The sequence below is a fragment of the Panthera tigris genome, chromosome E1, assembly GCF_018350195.1.
Source record: "Panthera tigris isolate Pti1 chromosome E1, P.tigris_Pti1_mat1.1, whole genome shotgun sequence".
Classification (NCBI taxonomy): Eukaryota; Metazoa; Chordata; class Mammalia; order Carnivora; family Felidae; genus Panthera; species Panthera tigris.
In genome coordinates this window covers 2,909,249-2,933,483 of record NC_056673.1, presented here as the reverse complement: position 1 = coordinate 2,933,483, position 24,235 = coordinate 2,909,249, and the positions used below count along the sequence as shown (strand labels likewise).

The 24,235-nt window shown below is 62.1% G+C and overlaps 2 protein-coding genes and 1 long non-coding RNA gene across 8 annotated transcripts; 2 read left to right on the top strand and 1 right to left on the bottom strand.

The window, feature by feature from the left end:
* The first annotated feature begins 3,726 nt into the window (after positions 1–3,726).
* On the top strand, positions 3,727–7,091 carry VAMP2 (vesicle associated membrane protein 2). 3 transcript variants are annotated; one of them, XM_042965967.1, is made up of 4 exons: positions 3,727–4,038; positions 4,358–4,658; positions 4,759–4,810; positions 4,905–7,091. In XM_042965967.1, exons 1-4 carry the CDS (start codon positions 3,833–3,835, stop codon positions 4,934–4,936), a joined length of 591 nt encoding a protein of 196 aa, XP_042821901.1. In that variant the 5' UTR covers positions 3,727–3,832; the 3' UTR covers positions 4,937–7,091. The 3 variants fall into 3 exon arrangements, with proteins under 3 accessions (XP_042821901.1, XP_042821900.1, XP_042821902.1); XM_042965966.1 differs by having other exon boundaries at positions 4,902–7,091; XM_042965968.1 differs by having other exon boundaries at positions 3,730–4,038; positions 5,408–7,088.
* A 1,672-nt stretch (positions 7,092–8,763) lies between these two features.
* PER1 (period circadian regulator 1) lies at positions 8,764–23,972 on the top strand. 4 transcript variants are annotated; one of them, XM_042965964.1, is made up of 23 exons: positions 8,764–8,972; positions 14,276–14,700; positions 14,865–14,963; positions 15,059–15,213; positions 15,325–15,446; positions 15,540–15,741; positions 15,855–15,906; positions 16,044–16,186; positions 16,573–16,651; positions 16,730–16,836; positions 17,024–17,177; positions 17,261–17,369; positions 17,464–17,595; positions 17,766–17,871; positions 17,975–18,146; positions 18,240–18,367; positions 18,585–18,761; positions 19,366–19,608; positions 20,500–21,107; positions 21,551–21,740; positions 21,913–22,102; positions 22,440–22,590; positions 23,034–23,971. In XM_042965964.1, the coding sequence occupies exons 2-23, from the start codon at positions 14,426–14,428 to the stop codon at positions 23,310–23,312; spliced, it is 3,873 nt and encodes a 1,290-aa protein (XP_042821898.1). In that variant the 5' UTR covers positions 8,764–8,972; positions 14,276–14,425; the 3' UTR covers positions 23,313–23,971. The 4 variants fall into 4 exon arrangements, with proteins under 4 accessions (XP_042821898.1, XP_042821896.1, XP_042821897.1 ...); XM_042965962.1 differs by lacking the exon at positions 8,764–8,972 and adding an exon at positions 10,864–11,041; XM_042965963.1 differs by lacking the exon at positions 8,764–8,972 and adding an exon at positions 12,581–12,753.
* On the bottom strand, positions 11,661–12,466 carry LOC122233499. Its single transcript, XR_006211044.1, has 2 exons — positions 12,306–12,466; positions 11,661–11,920 (listed from the first exon to the last, which is right to left on the bottom strand). It is a non-coding gene; the product is annotated as an uncharacterized LOC122233499 (long non-coding RNA).
* Positions 23,973–24,235: the final 263 nt, after the last annotated feature.

The window sequence follows — 24,235 nt, the reverse complement described above, 5'->3', positions numbered from 1 at the left end:
ATTAGAAAGCTAAAAAAAGGAAGGGGCAACTTCACGCATATAGTCTGAGCATTTGTGTTTTTCAAAAGAAAAAAGCATCTACGTCTGTGTGCGCCAACCATTCTCGAGGATTTACAAGACCGCACACAGCGGCCGCGTTGCAGAGGGTGGTGGGGGCGGAGCTCAGAGTGAGGGTTTGCTGTGCATTCTTTTGTACTTGTGGTTTGTAGGGGCGCCTGGGTGGCTTGGTCCGCTAAGCGTCTGACATCAGCCCGGGTCATGATCTCTCAGTCTGTGGGTTCGAGCCCCGCATCAGGCTCTGCGCTGACAGCTCAGAGCCTGGAGCCTGCTTTGGATTCTGTGTCTCCCCCTCTCCTGCTTGCGCACGTGCGCCCGCACACTCTCTCTCTCTCAAAAATAAATATTTAACAAAAACACAAAACAACCATGCCTGTAGCAATCCACCGGAAGCTCCTGGCACAGTAGGCTCCTGGTAGACTCCTGGTGGTTTCCATTCTCTCCAGGAGCCCAGGGCTTGGCAGGCAGCCCCTGAGCCTTCAGGACTGGAGGGCTCAGCCAGAGGTCACAGCGGTCACAGGTTTTGCCAGCTGATTGTGACAGAGGTGGGGCTAGCCCCTGGGGCTCTACTCCAGGTGGCATTTGCTCCTACTCTTAATTAGAAGGCCTTTTCTTTACTAGCATCAAGGGGCAAAGTTTCTGAAATTAATTACCGTTTGGTCAGGTTTGACTCACGGATGGAACAAGTTCATGAGTCGGTGTGGGAATGACCCGGCCCACCCCATTCCATCCCAACTTCTAAATCAGTTGTGGTTAGCAGAGGAAACCGCAATAAAAGAAAGCCTTTATTAAAGTTTTTCCCTGTGCCGCCTACATCAGAATCACCATAGGTGCTTGTTAGAAATGAACTTGTCCCTCCCCCCCCCACCCCAACCTCTTTTGAATGAGCCTTGGCAGTGGGGCCCAGAGATCTGCCGGTGAATGTAGAAACCTCCATCATCTCAGTCTGTAAATAGATTATTTTTCTTTAGTTCAACTTCTATTTTGGGTCTCCCTTCTACTGCTTGCAGAAAACATTCCCTTATCCATTTCCAGGTGAACTCAGTTATCCCACGCCACCCCTTCTCCCGCCTCCACCATTGATCTAAATTTGGGTGGGCTGCTCAGTGACACTCCTCTGAGATAAATCCTCGTAGGTCCCCACCTCCGTGGATCATACGGGCCCTCATTTCTGCTCTTGTGCTGCTGCCCCCAGGACGCAATAGCAATGTGCCAGCTTTCCAAGCCACCCTTCACGGCCTTGGCTCCCCGGATTTATTCTGGGTTCTGTCCCTTCCATGTCCTCTGGATTTGGCCATTGGGGAAAATGAGGATCACTCCTAAAGCAATGTCTAACATCTGGTCTGGTCCTCCAACAGCTTCTCCCCAGCCGGTGCAGGGTCTCCGGGCCGGTGAGGGAGGGGCCTATTTCCTTCCACCCTTCCCTGTCTTAGACCCGGACACTGCAGCTTTTGAACTTAAAAGGCTGGAATTTGGCATCTTTGTTCTCTGGCTAGAAAATAGAGTAGTCTCGAGGCCAAAAAGCAAAAGCTAGCACCCCACAGTGCCATCTGAGTCTTCAGAGAAGCTGCTCTTTTCTTCCTTTGCACAGAGGCTGAGCCGCCCAGACGTCCTGGGCGTCCTGTGCCGCTGCACAAGGGCCAGGCAAGTGGCTGCTCCGGGAAGGGGAAGCAGCCGAGAGGATCTTAGATCTGCTGAGTCCCCACACCCACCACGAGCTCCCAGTTCACTCACCTTCCCCAGACAGCTGGGATATGACACCTCTGGTGACACAGCCAGTCCCCAGGCTTCGGCTGGCTGGGAGGGGGTGGGGGCGCTGCATTAGGGAGGTTCTCACACCGGGAGGCCAGGGTGGGGGAGGGAAGAAGCTGGCTCCTGTCTGTCTCTGAGACCAAGGCCAGCAGCCTCCCTCTGTTCCCCTTCCAGGGATTCAATGAGCAACCCGCCCCCCCCCCCCCCCCCCCCCGCCCCAGGGCTCTTATGCCTCCCCTAAGACATATCCTTCTTCACTTTTGGGGCTTGCCTTGACCCACCCTCACAAGACGGTCAGCTCATCTGGTCCCATCTTCTCTCCGAAGGGCCAGGCCTGCTGGGGATGAGCGGACTGGATGCAGCTGCTGTTTAGAGGGACCTAAAGAGACCAGTGAGGGATGGAAGGGGATGTGAATAATCTCTCACCATGTTCCAGGTCAAGGCATTTTAACAACTATATGTGTAGTGCCTACAGATGTTATGTATTTGGGGTCTAGGGACAGGACAGGAACTGGCCAAGGTCACACCTATGAGGCTGATCCGCGTGTAAAGTAGTATGTGCCTGGGCACTGCAGGGCAGTTCATGCCGACTGTCATTCCCCCTAAAGAAAAATAAACCAAACAAACAGAAAACCCCCAAAGCCCCCTCCTGTCGCAGCCTGGACCACAGGCTGAGTCCTCCTGTGGCCCGGGTAGCTGACCCAACTCTGGGACAGAGCTGGGTTTTGGCCGGTCTGCGGGTCTGTGGCCACCACGTGAAGCAGCCCCGCGGGGAAGCCTCGTGCCCTCTTCCCTGGCCTTAACCTTGGCCTACCTCAGCCGGGCCGGCCTGCCAAGCACCCCTGGTCTGAGCCCCACACCCTGCAGTGACTTGGTTGGGGTGGGGTGGGGGGAGGGGAAGAGCCTGCCTCTTCTCCCTTTCTTTACATCCCGTTACTCAGCGGCCAGGGGCTCCAGGCCTCCCCGGAGCCCTCCACCTGCGGGGCGGACCGAGGGGACCAACTCCCTCCGCCCCATCCACCTCCGCGGCGTGGTCCGGCGACCTGCGCTTGCCCCTTCTAACCTCCCGCCCCAGCCCCCTGCGAACGCTGAGGCTGGTCGCTGGCGTCGGGACCCGGGCGCAGGCCGAGGCCTTGCGGGGGGAGGGGGCGGTGTGTGTGTGGAGTGCTGACTGGTTTACGGGTTTCGCGGGTGGGGGAGGACGTGGCCCGGGGCTCAGGGGCGCCATCGGCAGCACAGGGCAGCGGCGTGGGGCGGCTGGGAGGGCTGCGGCGCGACGGGGCGGGCTGGCGGTGGGCGCGGGGAGCCGCAGCACCCGGGTTCGGGGCTCACGGTGCGGCTGCAGGTGCGGGAGCGGCGGTGGAGGGCGGGGGGCTCGCTGCCCCGCCGGCCCCGCCCCCACCGCCCAGGCTCCCGACGCGTCGCCTGCCGGCCCCGCCCCCGCCCGCAGTGCCCGGATGTGGGTGACGTGCGGCCGCCATCTTCCCGTCCCGGGCAGCCAGCGCCAGTCGGAGCCAGCGCGAGCCGCCGCCGCCGCCGCCGCCGCAGCCACCGCCGCCGCCGCTGCTGCCGAGTCGTCCTCCCGCCGCCCCCGCCATGTGAGTCGGCCGCCCGCGCCCGCACCGGGCCTGTCTGCCTGCGCCGGCCGCCGCCCTTGGGAGCCGGTGCGGGGGTCGCCCGGGGTTCGGCCCGCGCCCCGAGGCTAGGCCGGCGCCCGTGACTGCGCGCGGGTAGCTGGAGAGCGCCGCTCCCGGGCTGGCCGCGCGGGCGATGGCCCCGGGATGGAGCGGCCCCGGCGTCCGCCCGCCCCTGTCATTGCTGCCGCCAGTCGTTTCGGGGCGATCCCGGACCTTGTCTTTGAGGTCGCCCTTATTTGACAGGCGGGGAAACTGAGGCCCGGAGTGGGGGGGAGGGGAGGAGGGGGCCCGACTCAAGGTCACGCGGCTTGGCGGCGGCGGGGCCGGACGAAATCCAGGGTTCCCATCGGTGGCCTTCCTCCCGGGAAGGAGAAAGGGAGGGACGGATGGATGGACAGGAGGATGGGCGGAGCCCTGGCCGCGGGGCTTGTGGCTGGAGGCCCTGGGTCGTAATCCGCCCCTGCCCCTCAGGTCGGCTACCGCTGCCACCGCCCCCCCCGCCGCCCCAGCCGGGGAGGGAGGCCCCCCTGCGCCTCCTCCAAACCTCACCAGTAACAGGAGACTGCAGCAGACCCAGGCCCAGGTGGATGAGGTGAGTGCGAGGGGTGTCAGCGGCCGCGGGAAGGACCCTGAGGGTTGGCATAGCGGTGTGGGGGCCCATCTTGGTTGGAGGTGGTGAGTCTGTGAGTTTGGGGACAAAGACACGCCATGCCCCTTCCCTGGTGAGCATGCACTCGCAACGGCCCTGGGGCGTTAGTCAGCCTTGCTGTCCTGGGGTGTTTCGGTGGCGGCAGGTGTGGCCCGGTGACGGACAGGCTGCTTGAGGCTCAGTGCACAGAGGGTGCTGCTGTGACATCTGAGATGTCTGGCCCTCAGCATGCCCCTGATGTGTGCTCCTTGCATGTCCCCAGGTTGCTAGGCATGTTCTCTGTGTGTCCTTGGCATGTTAGCCTGGCACCATCGGGGTGCATGTTCTCTGTGGGTGCACGGTTGAGGAGTGCCCTCATTGAGGCGGCCTTGGCACACCCCCTGCCTCGCGGGCCCCTCCCCCAGGTGGTGGACATCATGAGGGTGAACGTGGACAAGGTCCTGGAGCGGGACCAGAAGCTGTCAGAGCTGGACGACCGTGCAGATGCCCTCCAGGCAGGGGCCTCCCAGTTTGAAACAAGTGCAGCCAAGCTGAAGCGCAAATACTGGTGGAAAAACCTCAAGGTGAGGGTGGAGGCACGCAGGAGGGGGCTGGCAGGAGAACTGGTGGGTGAATGGGGGTGTCACGGTCTGTGTTGCTGACCCCCCCCCCTCTCGCCCCCAGATGATGATCATCTTGGGAGTGATTTGCGCCATCATCCTCATCATCATCATCGGTGAGTAGGGCAGGAGTGGCTAGGGCCCTTTCTCTGGAGAGGTTTCCCCTTCTAGGTTTTGAAGGTCATTAACCTAGATTTTACTATTCAGCAGAAAGCACGTATAGCTGCCGACCGCAGCTCTGATCCATCTAGAGCCCAAAACCTCGATGCCGTTTAGTCTTCACTTTGCCTGGTTCTGGGCAACTTTTGTTAAGATTTTTGGAAACAGGAACGCTGGTGAATCCCCACCGCTCCCTGAGGATAGAGTTTGGGCCTAAGAGCCCGGTCTGGGGACCTTGGAATTGGGAAGCGGGAGAGCAGGCAAAGCCCCGGGGGCTTGAGACACGGCTAGGAAGCCAGACATCCTACTGTTCGAGCGCTTGTGGGCCCAGAGGCCCAGAGGATTAAGAGCCTGTGGCCCCAGGGCCATACCATGGACTTGAAGAGACCTTGGAACCTACCGGTCCAGCCCCTTGCTTTACAGATGAAGACCCTAAGGCTGAGAGGGCTGGGCCGTGGGGGGCGGGGATGGGAGCAGGGCCAGGCCTGACACACTGCTTTCTCTCTCTCTCTTTCTCCCCTTCTCTCTTCTTCCTTCTCTTTCCTTCTCTACAGTTTACTTCAGCTCTTAAACCCCCGAGGAGCCCGCCCTGCCCAGAGAAGGGCCTCTCCCCACCTCCCCCACCCCCCCCATCCCCAGCCGCTCCTCCACCTCTCAGCCATATCTTCCAGCCCCCCCTCCCCTGGATCCGCGTGTGTGTGTCCCTGTGTGTGTGCCCCCCCTGTAAATAGCCAGCTGTTATTTATACATATATAATATTATATATATTTGGTCTGTTTGTAGTTTTATTACTAGAAGATTTTTCCGGTTGTCCTTAACACCCCTTCCTGAAGTTCCCATCTCTTTTCTCCTTTCCTCCCGCCCCTTCCCTCTCTTCCTGACCAGCCCCTAGTCCTTTCATTTGCATCTGCTATGCAATAGTCCCCCTTCCTCTCCTCTTTCCCTTGGATTTAGCTGATCCTTCCTCCCACCCTGGCCTTCCCTGCACCCCCACCCCCAACAAAAAACAAAAAACAAAAAGCGACTGTCCAGGCCTCCCTAGGTGCATCTTTGCATTGTCGGGAGGCCCTGAGACTGGCCCCACTTGGTCCTAAGAATCCCAAGGTCTTCTGGGAGCTTCCAGCATGTTAATTAGCCTCATTTACATTCTGACATCCCTTTTGGTTTCCTTCTCTTTTGTTCCATCATCCTTCATTCTTTCAACCCGTGTTGCTTTTTTACTGAGGCGCTAGTCCCCATGGTCCTTGTATCACTTTCATTTGCATGACGTTACTTGCAGGTGGTGGGAGCCTGGGCTTTTGGGGAGCCAGAACCTTCTGGCCCCCAGAATCACCCCCTCCTAGCCCCCTCTAGTCCAGTTTGCCTCCCCTACCCCCATTTTCCAAACCTCTTGTCCCCTCCCCTCCCTCCCCCCTCCCCCCAGCTGGTGTGGAAGTGTCTCGGAGTTCAGTGTGTCATGAAGGACCAATAGTTTTGCCACTTGGAGTCTCTCCCCACATTCGTGCTCCCCAGTTTTCATGTGGGGCACTCAACCGACATTCCCATGGGGTCTCCCTCCCTCCCATCCGCCTGATCTGCCTCCTCCTCCTCCTCCTCCTCCTGCGGGGAGAGTTTGGGGGTTGGCCGCAATCTGACTCTTTTGGGAGAGATGGCTGCCAGTGTGTGGGGGGTCATCACTGCCTTGGGGAGGAGTGGGGCAGGGCAGAGAATCCCCCCAATTCCTGCCTGAGATCTGGCCCCACCCTTGCCGGGGGTTGGACTGAAAACTCCCCTCCCTAACTTGGGGGGGTTGTTGCTCCCATCACTGCCCAGCTCCTCTGACTGCCCCCCTGAAGTCAGGGCCGGGGTACTAGTCACTGCCAATGAGTGTATGGGACTTGCTGGAAGATGGGGATTCTCGCCCCTTCCCTGGGCAGTCGAGCCCAGAGCGTTGTCTCCTCCTTAGGTGAAGTGATAGAGGAAGGGTCTAATGTCTTTTTAAATGGCACAATTTTAGGGGTCTGAGGGTACAGTCCCTTAATCTGCTGGAGGGGACCCCCCCAAACTCTTTCTTCCCCCCACACTCAAGGTTTCTGTGTGGACGGGGGAGCAGGGAGATCTGAGCTGTGGTGTGAAAGGGTAGGGAGAGATGCTGGGGTGGGGGTGTTGTGTTCTAGACCCCCCCATATTATCCCAGTGTCCCCTGCCCCCCTTCCCTCCCCCATGCCCCCAATTCTGTGACGCATCCAGATTGTGAAAATGTACAATAAATGTGTAATGAGTACAGCTGGTGTGTGTTCTAAGACCTTTTCTTAACTAGTGGGGGCGGGGTGGGGTGGGGATTGGATCCGCAGGTTTAACAGGAAAGTTGAGAAGATCCATTTGGAACCGGACTGAGCTTTGCTGGAGGGCCTGACCTTGGGCCCAGCAAAGTGTGATTCCCACAGTGGCCACGGGTGGGCACCAGGCGCTGATAAGGGGAAGCCGTCTTGATCCCTGTGTCAGCCTGGTGAACCTGGAGGCTTGGGCTTCCCAGCTTGCCCCATTTCTCTTCCCTGGAGGCCTTCTCCTGCTCCTGGATCCCTTTCTACCCCTTGATTTAATTCCCGGATGCTCTGCATTTGCTCCCATGGTCATTTACTCCTAGGCCTGAAGTAGACAGCCGTCTTCTTCGAAACATCCCTTCCCCTGGGTGCCTAGCGCAGTGCCAGCATCCACAAGGGGTTCATAAATACGGAACAAATTGGCTCAGAGAGACCCAGCGGAGTGTGGTATGGAGCAGGCCACAGACTGGCCTGCCACCCCTGCACCTTGTAGGATTGGTGACTGTAGACCCCACGCTGAGCCCCCATAGTCTCCAGGTCCTTGACGTCCCTGATGTGACACCCTGGCATCCCCGACCCCAGCTGCTTCAACAATGAGTGGAGGGGTGCTAGACCAGCTCTGAAGGGCCGACTTCTCTGGGATGCAGCAGGAGGATTCAGCAGTACGGGAAATCGAGAGAGTGTTTCCCAAACTTGTCTGCCAAGGACGCTTTTACAAATAGATGTCCTAAGAGGCCCAGGTGATTCTTAGAACTAGGTAGGCAGTCATTATAGTAATGCCCACCATTTATTTCGGGCTTACTATGTTCCATAACGTGCTCAGGGCGTTTTTCCGTTCATCTGCCGAATCCTTTCCAGGTTTAAGGTTCTCATTCGCCCTAGGGACCCACCTTCTTTATAAGTGTCAAGGACCTGGCTCTAAATCTTGGCCCCGTTATGGACTGGAGTGTTAATCCAGACGGATTATGTAACCTCCCTGGAGCTCAGTCTCATTTGTAGGGCGGAGTAGTAGTAAGTGAGACGGCCTCCGGATTTGTGAGAAGCGCCTGGCTCGGTCCACAGGAAACCATCGGGAGCCAACCATCATCTTCATCAACACGCGGCGCGGAGATAGGAAGACCCTCTTAGGCCAGAACCTTCCAGCTTCCCGGGGCCGCAGGGACCCAGGGCCGGAGTCCCAGCGCTGGGGGCGCTCTTGTCACGCCCGGGACAGCTAGCCCGAGACTTGGCACAAAGCTCCCCCAACCATCGCCACCGCCGCTCACATCTGCGCCTGCGTGCAGGTCACCCTCGCTGCGCCTGCGCAGAGCCGCAGTCTCCGGTACAAGTGTCGTCAAGGAAAATCCCCAGCTTCCAGGTAAACAAGTTGCCGCGTGAGAGCGCCGGCACGTGTCCTCTACAGCTCCGAGACCTCTCAGCCTATGAGGAAGTTCGGAGGGCTGGACTAGCGTTCGCGTTCCCGAACTAGGCGGGTCTGAGGATGGCGGCACAGCCAATACGAACTCCCGAAGTGGATGGGGGCGTGACTTCCCGGCGGACTCCCAATCAGCGCGCCGGGGCGGCCCCTCTCGCACGTGGAGCTGTCACTGCGGGTTGGCAAGCTGACCAATGAGGAGATGACGGCGGCGGGTGGCGCCAATGGTGGCTGTGCGAGGGCCGGGCGGACGCACGCGGCGCGGGGCATGGGTCGGCACCCTTAGGCCAATGAGCTCGAGGGGCGTGGCCGCGCGGCCGGCGGGGCGGGCCTGCAGGAGCTGGTCCCAGGCGCTGGCGCCCGGGCAGGGAAGCCACTGTAGCCTCTTTGCGCTGGCGGAGGGTGAGTGCTCGCGGGTGGGGGGAGGTGGGCGGCGGTCAGCGCGCGCCTCTCCGGGGTGCTGTGTTCTTTCAGGGACGCTGTCAACAGAGTTGGGGGAGGGTCACGCGAATGCAGGATCACCGCGGTGGGAGCTCTGATGGATGTGGGGAGTAGGACGGCGAACTCAGCCCTCGAGGGACGAGGGCGGGAGGCTCGGACACCGGGTACATTCCTCACGGCCCTAGGTACCTGGACCCCGACTGATCCAGGGGATCCTGGGAGGGTGGGCCTCGGCGAGGGAGGTATGGGGACAGGATCCCTGAGGGTGGGTGGGGGACGTCCCAGTGCTTGGCTACTGTTTGAATAGGCGCCTTAAGCATTTGAAAGAGCGGGGTTCTGAGGCTTCAGGGAGGCCCCGGTAGGGCAGGTGCCAGAGGGTTGACATAGTGATTTGAGAAAGGGTGGCGAGGTGGCGAGGGGAGATGTGACCCAGAGCCAGTCACATCGAGGCTCTGGATGTCTTTCTTGTGTCTAAAGAGGAGGGGTTGGGCCTTGGAGCCGCCCCCGGGAGGAAAGGTGGAGTAGCAGCTGTTGGATCCTGAGAGGGAGGACAGGGTTGTGCAGACTGTCTCTGCACGTGTCTTCTGGAGCCCCTGGCGGTGAGCAGGCACAAACAGGGTACTCTGCTATCTGTGCAAACAGGCCTGCGGTAAAGTGACCTGGGCTAAGGTGGAAGAGTGACAAGGTGGGGTTCCTAGGAGATCCCTGGGGCTGGTGGCCACTAAGGTGACCTCAAGGACTTTGGGAGCATGTGTAAACCGGGGCTGAGGTGATTGGGAGCATGTGGGGAGTGCCTACGGAATGTCTGAGACCAGGCCCAGGGAGCAGAGGGACTGGATGGAGACTGTGTCCCAGGCACCAAACTTAGAATCGGCTGGATATTTGAGAGGCCCAGATTCCCAGGTTCCCGAAGGATAAGATGCCAGAATGACAAATCATTATCAGAGCTCAGATTTGACCCCTGGGTTTTGTTTGTTAAGAGCCTGAGAACATATTAGGAGGCAAGTCTAGTAACTTCTGGCTCTGTGGAAATGGGGATAATAATACCCATCTCACGGGCTTGTTCTGGGGTTTAAATAAGAAAATATACGTTTAGTGCTTAGCACAGTGCCTCATGTTTGTGTGTGTGTGTGTGTGTGTGTGTGTGTATGTGTGTGTGTGTTTAGCTAAAAAAAAAATGGCTGTAGGATATCAAAACAACAGTGACAGGAATGCTGGTGGTTGGGAACTATAATCTCACATTCTCAAGTTTTTCGGCCAAGTTTTGGTGACTCCTTCTCCATTTCCCTCTTCCTGGTTCTTCTGATCGTCAGGCACCAGCCCAAACCGTCGTTCCACCCTATGTCCGTCTTCCAGGATCCAGGCCCCAGGCCGGGCCACTTGCTCTGTCCTAGTTCGATTTCCTCATCCTAGACCCATTCTTCTCCCTGCCCCTCCTCCCTCTCTCTGCTGCCATAGTAACAAGAGATTCCGGCGCTGAGGGGGCCCCCGGGAGGGAGCAAAGGTGCCTGTGCTCTCGCAGAACCTGGCCTCCAACTTCCCCGCCCTAGCTCTTTGGGACTGGGCCAGCAGATGTGTACAGTTTGGGAGGGGAGGGCGGAGCTCCCCGTGCCAGCAGCGGGGCGAACGAGCCGAGGGAAGGGCGGATGTGAGTCTCGGGGAGAGAGCCAGGCGTAGGGGCGGGGGCGGGGGACCCCTTCCTCCTAATCCTCTCTCCAGGAATCCCTGGCTTTGGGACAGGACGGCTGTCTTTGGCTGGGGGAGGCGCCCGGGCCGGGTGCATGTCCTGGGCCTCCGGCCAAGAGAACATGATGTTCCCAAGTGCGCGGGCCGCCGCCCTCTCGGGCTGGCCGCCTCCCAAACCACTGCCTCTCCAGCCTCCCTGTCCCACATTCCCCGGCTGCCTCGCTCCGCCCTCTTCCTCCGCTTTGACGTCACCGCTCTCTCCCGCCCCCTCTCCTCCATTGACGGCAGCGGGGCCCGGTTACTGTGGGGACTGTGAGGCTGGACGACCAGGGCCTTGCGAGCAGGTGGGGGCTGCTGGGGCGCTGGACCCCTTTGTCGATGCAAAGTGTAGATATGCAGGTGGGGGGTGGGAGAGCCGGCAGGGCCTCTGTCAGCGGGGATCACATCCAGATCCCAGGGGAGAACTGGGGAGGAAGAAAAACCATGTTTCCAGAGGAGAGGAGTCTGAAAATGCGCCGGGGGACTGGGCCACAGTATATGAGTTGGGAGGACGTTTTCCAGGAGACGAGACCTGAATCCTTTGTTTTCTCTGTTTTCCGGCTTTGGTTTTTCTGGGTTATTTTATGACATCCCTGTGTCCCAGCTTTTCCACGGAGCCCTCCTCCTGGCCCCTCCACGGGGAACACCATTGTTAAGGAAGGCTTAGGCCACGTGACAGGGAGGAAGGGCACCGACAGCTGATTGTGTCAGCATCAGCTTGGGGGTCTCTTCACTTGCTGCCCACGTTAACAGGGAGCCCCGAGAGGATCTACCCACCGTCTTGGATGGAGGGGTCTGTCACTGCAGTTTCCCCCAGCCCAGCCTGGCACTTCCAGTGTTCTGCTCTGCCCCCTCCTTGAAAAAACATAATTTCCAGCCCCTTTTCCATTGCTGGGGCCCCTTCCCCTCCCCCATCTATCCTTGTTAACAACAGCAAAATCACCATGTTTATTGATCATCTACCATGTGTCAGGTCCAGTCCTGGGGTTCTGGGGAATACAGAGCGGTGGCAGACGAGGTCTTTGGCTTTCTCTTGTCCTAGTGGTGGGGATCTGAAGCCCTTGCCACTTCACCTGTGTCTCTCCAGGGTCCCCCTTGATCTCTTAGCCACCGGCTTTGTTCCCTATAGTCCTGGCTTCCTGGCCCCCACTTTTGGGGCAGCCCTAACTGTAGGTGGCTGCATCCTGAGGAGAGGAGAAGCACTAGTCACCACGTAGGCTGCCCGGAGACCTTTTCTCTGATTGGGCACAGAAGCACCTGCCATTGTTTCCCTTTACAGCCCTTATTGGCTCTGGCTGCCCCTTCTGTTGTTTGCATCCTGCCCTGCACTCCACCCCCTATCACAGGGGACCCTCAATTGCCATCCTCCCAGCTGTCCACAGGATTTGAAGTGTCAGAGGAAGGGGCTGGGTAAAATGGCTGTATTGTGATGACAAGGCTGGGGAGAGGAACCCAGGAAAAGCCAAGCCGAGTTTCTGTGTGCCCTGCTCCTCCCGGGGACCAGCCATCTCATCCAGCTTGGCCCCCCCCCCCCACCCCGGCCCCCGAGTACGCATTCCTTTTTCCCACCTCTGGCAAGGCCAAGGTGTCCTGCTGTGCTGGGTTGGACAGTTCAGGAAGCAGACATCTTTAAGCACCTACCGCGGCCCAGGCATTTTCCCTGAGGAGGGGAGCTTACGGCCCCTCCCCACCCTTCCATTATTCACTGTGCAAGGCGTCCTGCGCCCATTGGCTGGGTGGTGGTGTCTGGGGCCCTTCAGCCCAGCGCCAGCACCCAGGTCCACGTGCGCCCGTGTGTGTGACACAGCCCTGACCTCAGTAGGGGCCAGTAACCAATCAGGCGCCGGGACGAGATCCCCAGCCAATCGGGGGCGGGGCCTGCGGCTCAGCCGGCAGGAGGCCAATGAGGGGCAGTGCCTGGCATTATGCAACCCGCCTCCTGGCCCCGCGAAGCTTCCACTCGGCTGAGGGCTGCAACGGCGGCGGGCAGGCGGCCGGAGGGCGCTCGCGCGGCCAGGTAGGCATCTCCAGGGCCACCCGGGGACCGGTCTCCCGCCCCAAGTCGGACCGCCGCCACTTCCAGCCTGATGCGCCGCTTTCGGCCCGGGCGCTCGGACGGCTCACCCGCAGTCCGCCCTCCTTGCCGCTGTCCACCCCCTCTCTCTCTGCCTTCGGGTGTAACATGGGTGTTCTTCGCAACCCTGTGCCGGCTGTCCGCACTCCTGATCCTCTTACCCTACCTCCAGCCTTGACCTCTCCTCCCAGCTACCCCGGCCCCACGTCCGACCCTCGGCAGGCCTGCCGCCGCCGCCTCTCTTGTCACTCGGGGGTCTTCGGTTTTGCCCCGGCACCGGGACCCCTTCAGGCTTTCCGCGCTGCCCGCGCTCCCCCCTCCAGGCCCTGGCCCCGCGCCGGCCGTGATGTAAGCCTGGTTCGGGCTGGAACATCCCGTTCCCGGCGCTAGTTCCTGCTGTTGGCCACAGCCTTCCTTTTTCTCCTGGCGCTCAGAAAATGCTCGGGGGTTGGGGGTGTGGTTGGACGAGGAGTAGGGGAAGAACTACCCGCTGGCGTTTGTGCGTCCCTTGCTCAGGGCTGAGTGTGTCTGCTTCGGATGGGGGCGGAGTGTGTGTGTGTGTGTGGGGGGGGTAATCTAGAAAAGTAGAGGACCGAAGAGAGAGGATTCCTGAGTCCCTGACAATGGCAGGTGCCGGCTTCAGCCCTGCGGGTCGGGAGAGGGTGCGGGGGCCGGAGGAGGACAGGCTGGGTCGTCTTGACCACAATGACCGAGATCCAGGCGAAGGCCAGGCTGGGGAGCTTTTGCGCGGAGGGCGGTGGCGGTTGTGTTTTGCCCTGGGGAGCAAGGCCAGCCTCTGGAAACCCCATGGGCAGCCCTTCTTCTTACGGCCACCGAGCCCTGCAGGGCCTGGGGGTGTACTAGAGGTGGGCGACCCCGGGCCGCGCCCGCCAGCGTGGGAGTGGGTCGATCCCTGGCTCCGCCGGGAAATGGGGGAGGGGTCGCCCCTCCCGCCCTCCCGTGGTCCCTCCAGCAACCGCTGAGCTCAGCTGCTGACGTCGGTTTCCCTGGCGACCGCGGCGGCGGCGGAATCGCGTGGTGGGTCCGCGCATGTCTGTGCGCATGTGCAGCGGGGGTGGCACCGCCCCCGGATAAAATTAGCCTGGAGGCCTAAATATAGGAGACGACAGGCATACCCCCTGCTCTGAGGCCTTGGGAGTCCTGCGAGGAGTGGGGGCCTGAAGGGAATTTGAGGATGGGAAGTGTCCAGGCTTTGGTTCACGGTCATAGTTCTCGTCGAATACTCAGGCTCTTAACTTTCCCAGGCCACGCTGGCGGGGGAAGTGGGGGAAGGCTGGAGAGAGGCCCCTTCCCATCTGCAGACCGCCTATGGGAATAGGAAACAGAACTTACCCGGGCTCCCAAGCCTGGGGCCTAGGGGCCTGGGGGCCGACAGAGCAGGGTCTGGATAAAGCCGGCAGGATTGTAAAGTTCACAGCTCGTCCTTCTTGGTCTCCCCGTCCAGGTACTGCCTGGGATCGAACTTCTCAGGTCTCAGAGGCTTGCGTCTCCCACCTCACTCCCCCAGCCAGGCCGCCCGGCCCGGCCCCCTCGTGCGCTCGTGGTGGCCTCTCTGCCTGCTCTGTTTCCCCCTTGCCCTCCCCATGGCGCAGACATGAATGGCCCCCTGGAAGGGGCCGATGGGGGAGGGGACTCCGGCGGGGGGGAGTCCTTTTGCCCTGGAGGGGCCCCATCCCCTGGGCCGCCACAGCACCGGTCTTGCCCTGGCCCCAGCCTGGCTGATGACACAGATGCCAACAGCAATGGCTCCAGCGGCAATGAGTCCAACGGGCCCGAGTCCAGGGGCGCATCCCAGCGGAGCTCACACAGCTCCTCCTCTGGCAACGGCAAGGACTCCGCCCTGCTGGAGACCACTGAGAGCAGCAAGAGGTGTGTGGGCAAGTGCCTAGGGTCTGGGGGTGGTCCTGCCAGCCGGCTGAGCCAGGGCGGGCAAGTGCCTAGGGTCTGGGGGTGGTCCTGCCAGCCGGCTGAGCCAGGGCGGGGCGCCCTGCTCCTGGGTGCCTTCTCATTGTGGGCCTGCTGCTTCTCCCCAGCACAAACTCTCAGAGTCCCTCCCCACCCAGCAGCTCCATTGCCTACAGCCTCCTGAGCGCCAGCTCTGAGCAGGACAACCCGTCTACCAGTGGCTGCAGGTTCGTGGGGGTGAGGGCCAAAGAAGAAGGCTGGGGGCCTGGGCCACGATCTGGGCCTAAGAGCTATACCCCTTACCTCCCTGTGGGCCCTGCAGCAGTGAACAGTCCGCCCGGGCCAGGACCCAGAAGGAACTCATGACGGCTCTGCGGGAGCTCAAGCTTCGGCTGCCGCCAGAGCGTCGGGGCAAAGGCCGCTCTGGGACCCTGGCCACGCTTCAGTATGCTCTGGCCTGTGTCAAGCAGGTGCAGGGTGAGTGGTGCTTCCTGGGAGGGCCGTGGCCGGGCGCTGGGCCACCGTGGGGGGGGGGGGGGGCGGGGCGGCAGTCTCCTCAGTAGATACCTCACCACCTTCGCCCTACAGCCAACCAAGAATACTACCAGCAGTGGAGCCTGGAGGAGGGTGAACCTTGTGCCATGGACATGTCCACCTATACCCTGGAGGAGCTGGAGCACATCACGTCTGAGTATACGCTGCGCAACCAGGTCAGCTGCGGCCCGGCCTCTCCGTCCCGCCGCGCCACCCGGCCTCCGTCGCGAGGCTCCTGAGTCTACTTGCGCCCTCTCTTTCCTGCCCAGGATACCTTCTCCGTGGCGGTCTCCTTCCTGACGGGCCGCATCGTCTACATCTCGGAGCAGGCGGGTACCCTGCTGCGCTGCAAGCGGGACGTGTTCCGGGGCGCCCGCTTCTCTGAGCTCCTGGCCCCCCAGGATGTGGGCGTCTTCTACGGTTCCACTGCCCCATCTCGCCTGCCCACCTGGGGTGCCGGGGCCTCAGCAGGTGAGGTCCCCAAGTGCTCGGGGCCAGGGACCAGCAGTCCCGGGGAGTCCCTGTTCTGAGGGGCCAGGGAGGAAGTGGGGGGCTGTCCTTAGCACCCTCCTGGTCTGTTCCAGGTTCAGGCCTCAAGGACTTCACCCAGGAGAAGTCTGTCTTCTGCCGTATCAGGTAGGTGGGGATGTGGGGGCAGACCCCCTCCCACCATCCACACCCCCGCTGTTTTGCTGCATGGTCCATGACCTTGAGGTGAAGGGTGGGTGGTCCTCCACTAAGAGTCACTAGTGCCTCTCTGTCTCCTTTGCTAGAGGGGGTCCTGACCGGGATTCAGGGCCTCGGTACCAGCCATTCCGCCTAACGCCGTATGTGACCAAGATCCGGGTCTCAGATGGGGCCCCCGCGCAGCCATGCTGCCTGCTCATTGCAGAGCGCATCCACTCGGGTTACGAAGGTGTGTGGGCAATGGGCCTGGCCTGGTGGGGTGTAGGAAGAAGGGTGACTTCCCTACAGCACTGGGGAGGCAGGACGTGAGTCTGAGAGGCAGGTCCCAGCCCCTCAAAATCTTGGGACAGAGAAGGAACCATAAGGATGAAGGTTCTAGTCTGTTTTTAGTGGGGGGAGAGGGGAATAAGCATCCTGAGCTAGGAGCAGGGAAGGTTGAATGCTTTGGTTCTCCGTTTCACTCTTGGCGTGGGGTGAAAGAATGGTCCAGACCGTCTGTGCAGGCTAGAGGGCCCCCACAGCTGTGGGGAGGCCTGCCAGCCAGCTTGAGGCTTGGGGCTGAGAAGTTGGACCATTCTGGAGAAAAACTCAGTGGCCTCACTCTCTGTGCCCCAGCTCCCCGGATCCCTCCTGACAAGAGGATCTTCACTACTCGGCACACGCCCAGCTGCCTCTTCCAGGATGTGGACGAAAGGTTTGCTCAGGACCTGGAGGGAAGGGGGTGGGGAGGGCCGAGGCCATGGCTACTCTCTGATGCCTCCTCCCCTCGCAGGGCCGCCCCCCTGCTGGGCTACCTTCCCCAGGACCTCCTGGGGGCCCCAGTCCTCCTGTTCCTGCACCCCGAGGACCGGCCCCTCATGTTGGCCATCCACAAGAAGAGTGAGTTGGTTCTCTATGCTGCTCTCCTTCCTCCGCTGTCTGCGGGGCCTCTCAGTGGCTGTGCTTGTGGTTGTCCCTTGGGGCCTCGGTGTCCTGGATCTCCAGTGGGCGGCCCTCTGCTTTGCCCGGCTCTGCCTCCTGCCCACCCTCCCCTCCCCTCCCCTCCCCTCACTTCTCACTCCTTCAGTCCTGCAGTTGGCTGGCCAGCCCTTCGATCACTCCCCCATCCGCTTCTGCGCCAGGAATGGGGAGTACGTCACCATGGACACCAGCTGGGCTGGCTTCGTGCACCCCTGGAGCCGCAAGGTGGCCTTTGTGTTGGGACGCCACAAAGTGCGCACGTAAGTGGGCCCCAGAGCTGGCCCCGTGGGCTGGGACCACGCAGGAGGGGGCAGGGCCCGACTTAGCCTTCTCCACCCTGCAGGGCACCCCTGAACGAGGACGTGTTCACTCCTCCGGCCCCCAGCCCAGCTTTGTCTCTGGACTCTGATATCCAGGAGCTGTCCGAACAGATCCACAGGCTGCTGTTACAGGTGACTGTCGAGGGGCGGGGCTCGGAGATGAGGCAGGGGTAGGGGCGCGGGGAGCAGGGCCGAGACATCTGACCAGGTTCTCTCTCTGCCTCAGCCGGTACACAGCCCCAGTCCCACCGGGCTCTGTGGGGTCGGCCCCGCCGCTTCCCCGGGCCCTCTCCTCAGCCCTGGCTCCTCCAGTGATAGCAACGGGGGTGACGCTGAGGGGCCCGGGCCTCCCGCCCCGGTGAGTGTCCCTCCCCTGCTTCGCCCTCTAGTGTCACGTTCCCCTGTCCGGGCCGGTTCCTGTGCCTTTCCTTCCTGTCCTGCGTTCACCGTGGTCACTGTGCCTCCCCTCTAGTACCCCTCGTTGCGTTGTGCCCTGGACCAGTGACACTGCCCTGCCCTGTCCTGCAGGTGACCTTCCAGCAGATCTGTAAGGATGTGCACCTGGTGAAACATCAGGGACAGCAGCTTTTCATCGAGTCCCGTGCTTGGCCTCCGCCCCGGCCCCGCCTCCCTGGTGAGCTGGTGAGGGTGTGGCTGAGCAGTGAGACCCCGGGGCCCCCTGACCTTCACCCCAACCCAGAGGAGCTCGTCTCTCCTTTTTTCTCTCCTTGGCGCAGCCACAGGCACCTTCAAGGCCAAGACCCTTTCCTGCCAGTCCCCAGACCCGGAGCTGGAGATGGTCCCTGCTCCAGTCCAGGCTCCACTCACCTTGACCCCTGAGGAGGTGGAGAGAAAAGAAGCCAATGGTTGTTCCTACCAGCAGATCAACTGCTTGGACAGCATCCTCAGGTCAGGCTACCCCGGAACCTTCTCCCACCTGGGCCCTGGCCTCGGCCCACCTCAAGCCCTGCCTTCATGCCCTCTGGCGCCCCTGCCCCGCAGGTACCTGGAAAGCTGCAACATTCCCAGCACCACCAAGCGTAAATGTGCCTCCTCCTCCTGCACCACCTCGTCAGCCTCCGACGATGACAAGCAGAGGACAGGTCCGCTCCCTCTGGGGGCCAAGAAAGGTAAGGACCCCGGGCACGCCCTGTCCCCGCTGCCCCGTCCTGGCCCCCTGGCCCCGTGTCTCTGCATTTCTGCCTTTGGGGCCCCCACCTCGCTCCACCCCGTCCCCCTCCCCGCCTTCAGGTTTGCGGAGTTCTCTGTCCCGTCTGTCCTTCCACGTCTTCTCTGGGATTTCCCCTCCGACCTCCCGGGGGTGACTGGTGCCATCTCCCCGCACAGACGCATCGGCGGTGCTGTCCGGGGAGGGGGCCGCCCCACAGAAGGAGCCGGTGGTGGGAGGCGCCCTGAGCCCGCTCGCGCTGGCCAATAAGGCAGAGAGCGTGGTGTCCGTCACCAGTCAGTGTAGCTTCAGCTCCACCATCGTCCACGTGGGAGACAAGAAGCCCCCGGAGTCGGGTATGGGCGCGGAGTGAGGGGGTTGCACTCGGCCCCCCAGCCAGATCTCCCTCCCGCCCACCTTTCCCTTCCCTGCCTGGCCCCTAACGGAGAGGAGGAGGTCTCCGTCTTGGCTCGGGGCTGCTGCCTGCTGTTCACCCCCGCCGGCCTTCGCTGCTTTGTTTTAACGTGTTCTCGCTGTCGGTTCGCACACAAGGTCTAGGGTGGGGGGCCCGACCCCGTGGTGCTGTCCACGGAGGGTCCGAGGATAGGGACTGTTGGGAACCCCTAAAGGGTCGCCGGGTGCTGTCCTGGAGGACGTGTGGGGGGAGGGCAAGGAGCGAGCTTCCCTTCCAAGGAGAGTCTTGGAGGTGTTTGTTATCCTAGGGGACTGTCACCGGAGGGGACTAAGTGTTCTCTCTCACCCTGGGACCGCTTTGCATGGAGAAGAGGGCCCAGAACCAGTCCTCGGCAGGGCGGAGGCCAAGGGGTGCACGTGGGGCACAGGCTTGGCTGTGGGGCAGAGGCCAGGGGTTGGCTGGGTTGTTGGATGGGGAGGGTGTGGTATGGATGTACTAACCCCTGAGGTGACTCCAGTGACCTTTCTCCGTCTCGCCTTCCTCAGACATCATCATGATGGAGGACCTGCCTGGCCTGGCTCCAGGCCCAGCCCCCAGCCCAGCCCCCAGCCCCACAGTAGCCCCTGACCCAGCCCCAGATGCCTACCGCCCGGTGGGCCTGACCAAGGCCGTGCTGTCCCTGCACACACAGAAGGAGGAGCAGGCCTTCCTCAGCCGCTTCCGAGATCTCGGCCGACTGCGTGGACTTGACGGCTCCTCCCCGGCCCCCTTGGCCCCTGGCGAGCGAGGTAGCCACCCAGGACAGCGCTGAGCCTCGTCCTCTGCCCAGTCTAGGACCAGACTGTCGGGGGTCGGGGGCAGGGGGTTCTCGAGGGAGACATTCCTGCTCCAGGGCCCCCGGGCCCTGCTTAGGGACAGGCCCCTCGCTAGCGTCTCCCTACTAGGCGGGGGTTCCGAGCTGCAGCCAGAGGAGGGCAGCCTGGGGGGCTGGCACTGAGGCAGGCAGGCGGAGTGCTCTGCTCCAGGTAAGCTCTTTCAAGCCCATCTTGGGGGCAGCGGCTGAAGCGTGCCCACTTGTGACCCAGTTGTCCCTGCTTAAGAAGCCCCTATACACCGCAGGCCAGACACAGGCCAGGCGGGCCGGGACGGCTGCTGTGGGGTCGGGGCTTCAAGGGCAGGATGTCAGCCCTCCAGGTGCCTGAGAGAGGCTCCCTGCAGGCGGACGCGGGACTCGGGACTGGGCTTTCCCGGCCATCTCATCACTCCACCTCAAGCTAGGCCGAGCGTGGCCTCGACCGGCCGGAGGAGCGCCCAGGCTGGCGTTACTGTGGGAGTTTGGGGGATGGACCGGAGCTGCCTGCCCGTTCGTCCACGGACGCATCCTGCTTCCTCCCATCTGCCAGCGCGCCTCTGTCTTCTGTGTACCCTCTGCTCCACCCCACTTGTAACCTTTCCTTTCCTGGCTCCTTTTGCAATAAATCCCCCTCGTCCTGCCTCCTGTGATTCTTCCCTGAAGGTTCCCTCTCCCCCCTGGCGTCCCCTCTGTGCCGCGTGGCCGGAAGCCAGGTTCTCTTCGGGGCCTTCTGCCCTCTCCCTGGTCAGAGTGGCAGGGCGGTGTGGGTGGCAGGGATGCCGACCCCCGGGCCGAGGCCCTCGCTAACCCTGGTCTCTCCCCACAGGCTGCCACCACGGCCCCGCACCCCCCGGTCGCCGACACCACTGCCGATCCAAAGCCAAGCGCTCACGCCACCACCAGACCCCCCGGGCTGAAGCCCCTTGCTTCACCTCCCACCCGTCCCCCGTGCCACCCTCTGCCCCCTGGCCGCCCCCACCGGCCACTGCTCCCTTCCCAGCCATGGTCCAGCCCTACCCTCTCCCGGTGTTCCCACGGGGAGGCCCCCACCCTCCTCCCTCCGCCCCTGCTTCCGGGCCCCCTGCAGCTTTCCCCGCCCCCCTAGTGACCCCAATGGTAGCCTTGGTGCTCCCTAACTACCTGTTCCCGACCCCGTCCGGCTATCCCTATGGGGTACCCCAGACTCCCGCTGAAGGGCCTCCAACCCCGGCCTCCCACTCCCCGTCTCCGTCCCTGCCCCCACCGCCCCCCAGCCCTCCCCACCGGCCCGACTCTCCCCTGTTCAACTCGAGATGCAGCTCCCCACTCCAGCTAAATCTGCTGCAGCTTGAGGAGCCCCCCCGTGTTGAAGGGGGTGCTGTTGCAGGGGGCACTGGGAGCAGTGCTGGGCCCCCGCCTCCCAGTGAGGAGGCTGCTGAGCCAGAGGCCAGACTGGTGAGCACTGACCCCCCTGCGTCCTTTTGCCAGCACTCCCCTCCAGCCCCCTTCCCTTCACTCCTTTTCCACCTCACGCTTCGCCCCCTCTGCCTGCCGGGCTTCGGTCTCCAGGAGATGGTGTCGTGGGGTGGGAGACCCCAGCCGAATTTCTGAATGAGGGCGAAATCGGCCGCCTGGTCTGTGGAGTAGGGACGATCCCGTCTGACAGGTGGCGAGAACGTCCCAGTAACTTCTGAGAGCGCACGTGCCTCCTGGAAAGGGTCCAGCGTCACGCCCCTCCTCTGGGCCAGCTCTCTTCTCTTTCTTCCCGGCCCCACTGTCACAGAGGGGCGGCAGAGGCCACTGGGGTTGGGTGTGTCCCCCATCCAGTGGAAGCGCTTGAAGGGAAGCCTGGGTGTTGGCCCCTTAATCCCACCCTGCTCCCCCTCACCCCCGCCCAGGTGGAGGTAACGGAGTCCTCCAATCAGGACGCGCTGTCGGGCTCCAGTGACCTGCTGGAGTTGCTGCTGCAAGAAGATTCTCGATCTGGCACGGGCTCCGCCTCCTCGGGCTCCGGCTTGGGCTCCGGGTCCGGGTCTGGGTCCGGGTCCGGCTCCCACGAGGGAGGCAGCACCTCAGCCAGCATCACACGTGCGTGCCCCGCCCCCCCCCCCCCCACGTCCCCTCTGACCCCGGGGAGGCCGGCGACTGGGGGAGTTGGGAGGCCAGGCCCTGCTTCCTCGGGCCAGTGGGTTACAGGTGTGGCCTGGAGGGCGGGCCCGGGAGGCCTGACGGCGGCGGTGGCCCCTCCTCCGCTTCGCAGGCAGCAGTCAGAGCAGCCGCACGAGCAAGTACTTTGGCAGCGTTGACTCTTCTGAGGCCGAAGCCGGGGCCGCCCCGGCCAGGGCTGAGCCCGGGGACCAGGTCATTAAGTACGTGCTCCAGGATCCCATCTGGCTGCTCATGGCCAACGCCGACCAGCGCGTCATGATGACCTACCAGGTGCCCTCCAGGTGAGGAGTTTCAGGGGCCGCCTCTGCCTCCCCCTTCAGAGGTGTGGGGAGGCTCGCCTACGCTCCCCTTCCCACGGAGCTTGGGATTTTCTTTTCCGGGGCTGGCTCTGTCCTGGGACTTCCTGCCCTGTCCCTGGCCCCCGGGAACTCCACCCCGCACTCGTTCTTGCCATGCTGAGGACAGCTTCTCTGCTCTTGGAAGCCCTGAACTCCTAGCGCGGGGGTTGAGAGGAGCGTGAGGCCGTGGGCGGGCACCTGCCATAGAGGAAGAAGGGCCGCCTCGCGGGCTCTGGCCCTGGCTTCCAGCCTCTGCCTTCTGCACCCCTTCCCCGGGCAGGGACATGGCCTCCGTGCTGAAGCAGGACCGGGAGCGGCTCCGGGCCATGCAGAAGCAACAGCCTCGCTTCTCAGAGGACCAGCGCAGGGAACTGGGTGCTGTGCACTCCTGGGTCCGGAAGGGTCAGCTGCCTCGGGCCCTCGATGTGATGGTGAGAGATGTTAGGGCCGGGAGGGAGAAGGAGGGGGATTGAGCTTGGGTTGAAAGGTTAGAGGCTGAGGGGCTGATCCCCCCCGCCCCCCACCGCCCCCCCAAGGGGCTGATCCCCCCGCCCCCCAGCGCCCCCCATTGTCTGTCCTTGGGTGTTTAATCCTGAAGGATGTTAATTCCACTAAGTTTTCTGCCGGGTCAGATAGTATCTCATTACATGAGTCTTTACAGACCTTTTCGGGCCAATTCTATGCTAACGGATGTTGTGACTGTCTTATAGTGGGGTCCAGACAACAGAGAACGGTACATTTTCAGTCTCACTGGCCCACGCTTGTCTGTGTGGACTGGTACTTCTTTGGGAGCACGTTTTGGGGGAGTCCTCCTGGGCTGGGGTGGCAGCTTAGCAGGGAGCACCTCGTCTGACTTCTCCCCTCTCCCTCCGAGGCCTGTGTGGATTGCGGCAGTAGCACCCGAGACCCCGGCCACCCTGATGACCCGCTCTTCTCGGAACTGGACGGACTGGGACTGGAGCCCATGGAGGAGGGCGGAGGCGAGGGGGGTGGTGGTGGTGGCGGCAGTGGCGAGGGTGAGGGCGGAGAGGAGGCCGGCGCTCAAGCTGGGGCCAGGGCCTCAAGTTCCCAAGACCTGGCCATGGAGGAGGAGGAACAAGGTGGGAGCCCATCCAGTCCAGCCTTACCTGCCACGAAAAATGGCACCAGCTAGACCACATTTTGAGGCCACCTCTGGGAGTGCATGAGAAGCTTCCTTCTCCCTTCTTCCATCTCTCAGAACCAGCCGTGGCTGGACCAACCGATAGGAAACTGCCCCAGCTTCTCCCGCTTAGGGGGCCGGACCCCCATCAGCAGCCCAGGATCCAGGGGCAGCTTCTGGCTTCTTAGGGTACAGAGGGTGGGACTCTTCAGCCAGCCCAGCCCGGCGAAGCCTCCTCTCCCACCGCTGGTGAGGAGACCTTCCTTCCCCTGGACAAGGCTGCTGACGAGCTGCTGAAGTGGTCTCTCCAAGCCCTGGCTGAGCCCAAGTCCAGGTCCCTGAGGGTTGGGGCTACACTTATTTATTGGGGGAGACGGCTCTCTCTCCCACCTCCTTCCTAGAAGGGAGGAGGAGGGCCCGAGGCCCAAGCAGGACCCAGCGGTCCAAACCCCTAGCTGCTCCAGGGGGGGGACGTTGGTGGACCATGGAGTCCCTGGTGCTGCCCCTCAGGTGGGACCCAGGTGTTCTCAGCTGTACCCTCTACCGATGGCATTTGTGTTTTTGATATTGTGTCTGTTATTATTTTTTAATACAAAAAGAAAAAAAAAAGACTTTGTGCAATGAAGTTTGGGGACTGGGTGAAGGGAGCTCTTGGTGGAGGGGTGTGGCCCCGCTTCCAGGGAGGTGGTGGCGAGGGTGAGGGACCTCCTGCCTTCCTCCACACCCTTTCCAGCTGGGTTTGTCCTGGGCGGGAGATGAGGGGCAACTTGAGCCTAGGGTTTGAGCGAGTTCCAGCGCGGACAGGTGCCCCACAGGGAGGAAGGCCCACCCAGCAGGCCAACACATGGAGACGGCCGGCTCTCGGTGGCCAAGGGACGGGAAGTCACGTGCCCATCCATGGTCGAACTGGTCCCCCAGGGTGTGGGAGAAAGGAG